The 1,115-nt window shown below is 49.8% G+C and overlaps 1 protein-coding gene across 2 annotated transcripts in view; it reads left to right on the top strand.

Annotated features, from left to right (window-relative positions):
• Positions 1 to 903, top strand: part of cdk19 (cyclin-dependent kinase 19) — a 47,319-nt gene extending 46,416 nt beyond the window's left edge. For both annotated transcript variants that reach the window (XM_031581095.2, XM_012823975.2), the window contains one exon: positions 172 to 903. In XM_031581095.2, coding sequence (XP_031436955.1) covers positions 172 to 297 — 126 coding nt within the window. In that variant the 3' untranslated portion in view covers positions 298 to 903. The remainder of the gene's footprint in view (positions 1 to 171) is intronic.
• Positions 904 to 1,115: the final 212 nt, after the last annotated feature.

Raw genomic sequence — 1,115 nt, 5'->3', positions numbered from 1 at the left:
ATATTTTGAATGCTGCTTTTGTTCAGCTTCCAGCTCTCTTTTCTCGTTTAGTAAGATGTTGAACTAGTAGGGTCCCTGACGTGTGTCGACATGGCCTGCTGAATCCAGAAATACTTGTTGCCTCTTTGTTGAAGATGTCTCTGTTAACACATCTCCCCTTCAACCCCACAGCACTCCAGCTCCCGCCTTGGTTACCAAAGCAACGTCCAAGGTTCCACCCAGTCCCAGAGCACCATGGGATACTCCGCATCATCTCAGCAGAGCTCACAGTATTCTCACCAGTCTCATCGCTACTGAGGGAATGGATGGACCCAGGCTGACCCTTTGACCTTTAACCCCCGACACCAACTGACCACTCGGGCACCACTGTCACTCAAGCCACCACTTCACGTCACACAACTTCACCCACACTGCACGTTTAGATTTCAGCCTCTGAGAACCCTTCGTGCTCACTTCGACTCCACTATTTATTAACAGTGTATCACTGTTCTACCGTGACGCGCTCACATTCACTCAAGCATATTGTCACTCAGGTCCTCCTGTAGTTCACTCATAATCTTATGAAGTTGCTTAAGTAATTGGTGGAGGCATAGTGGCCTGTTTCTCATTATATCCTAGTACTGATGGAGCACCTCTATTAGTGTGTGTGTGTTGTGGTCTAACAGGCCCTTGCAACCAGAAAGCCTAAGCACACATGCTATCAAACACTCTCAGCAAGATTCTTGCTTCCTCATCTGAAATCTAAGCACTCCAGCCTTTCCCCGTCCCTCCAGCAGTCAGTCTCCACTCTCCTGCAGTGGATCCAGCCTAGCTGACCTGCTGAGTCCATCACACACTGACACACACTCTCTGTCTCCGTCACACACTGACACACACTCTCTGTCTCCGTCACACACTGACACACACTCTCTGTCTCCATCACACACTGACACACACTCTCTGTCTCCGTCACACACTGACACACACTCTCTGTCTCCGTCACACACTGACACACACTCTCTGTCTCCGTCACACACTGACACACACTCTCTGTCTCCGTCACACACTGACACACACTCTCTGTCTCCATCACACACTGACACACACTCTCTGTCTCCCTCACACACTGACACACA

Source organism: Clupea harengus, chromosome 15 (assembly GCF_900700415.2).
Source record: "Clupea harengus chromosome 15, Ch_v2.0.2, whole genome shotgun sequence".
NCBI lineage: Eukaryota > Metazoa > Chordata > Actinopteri > Clupeiformes > Clupeidae > Clupea > Clupea harengus.
This window is presented reverse-complemented; position numbering and strand designations above follow the sequence as displayed.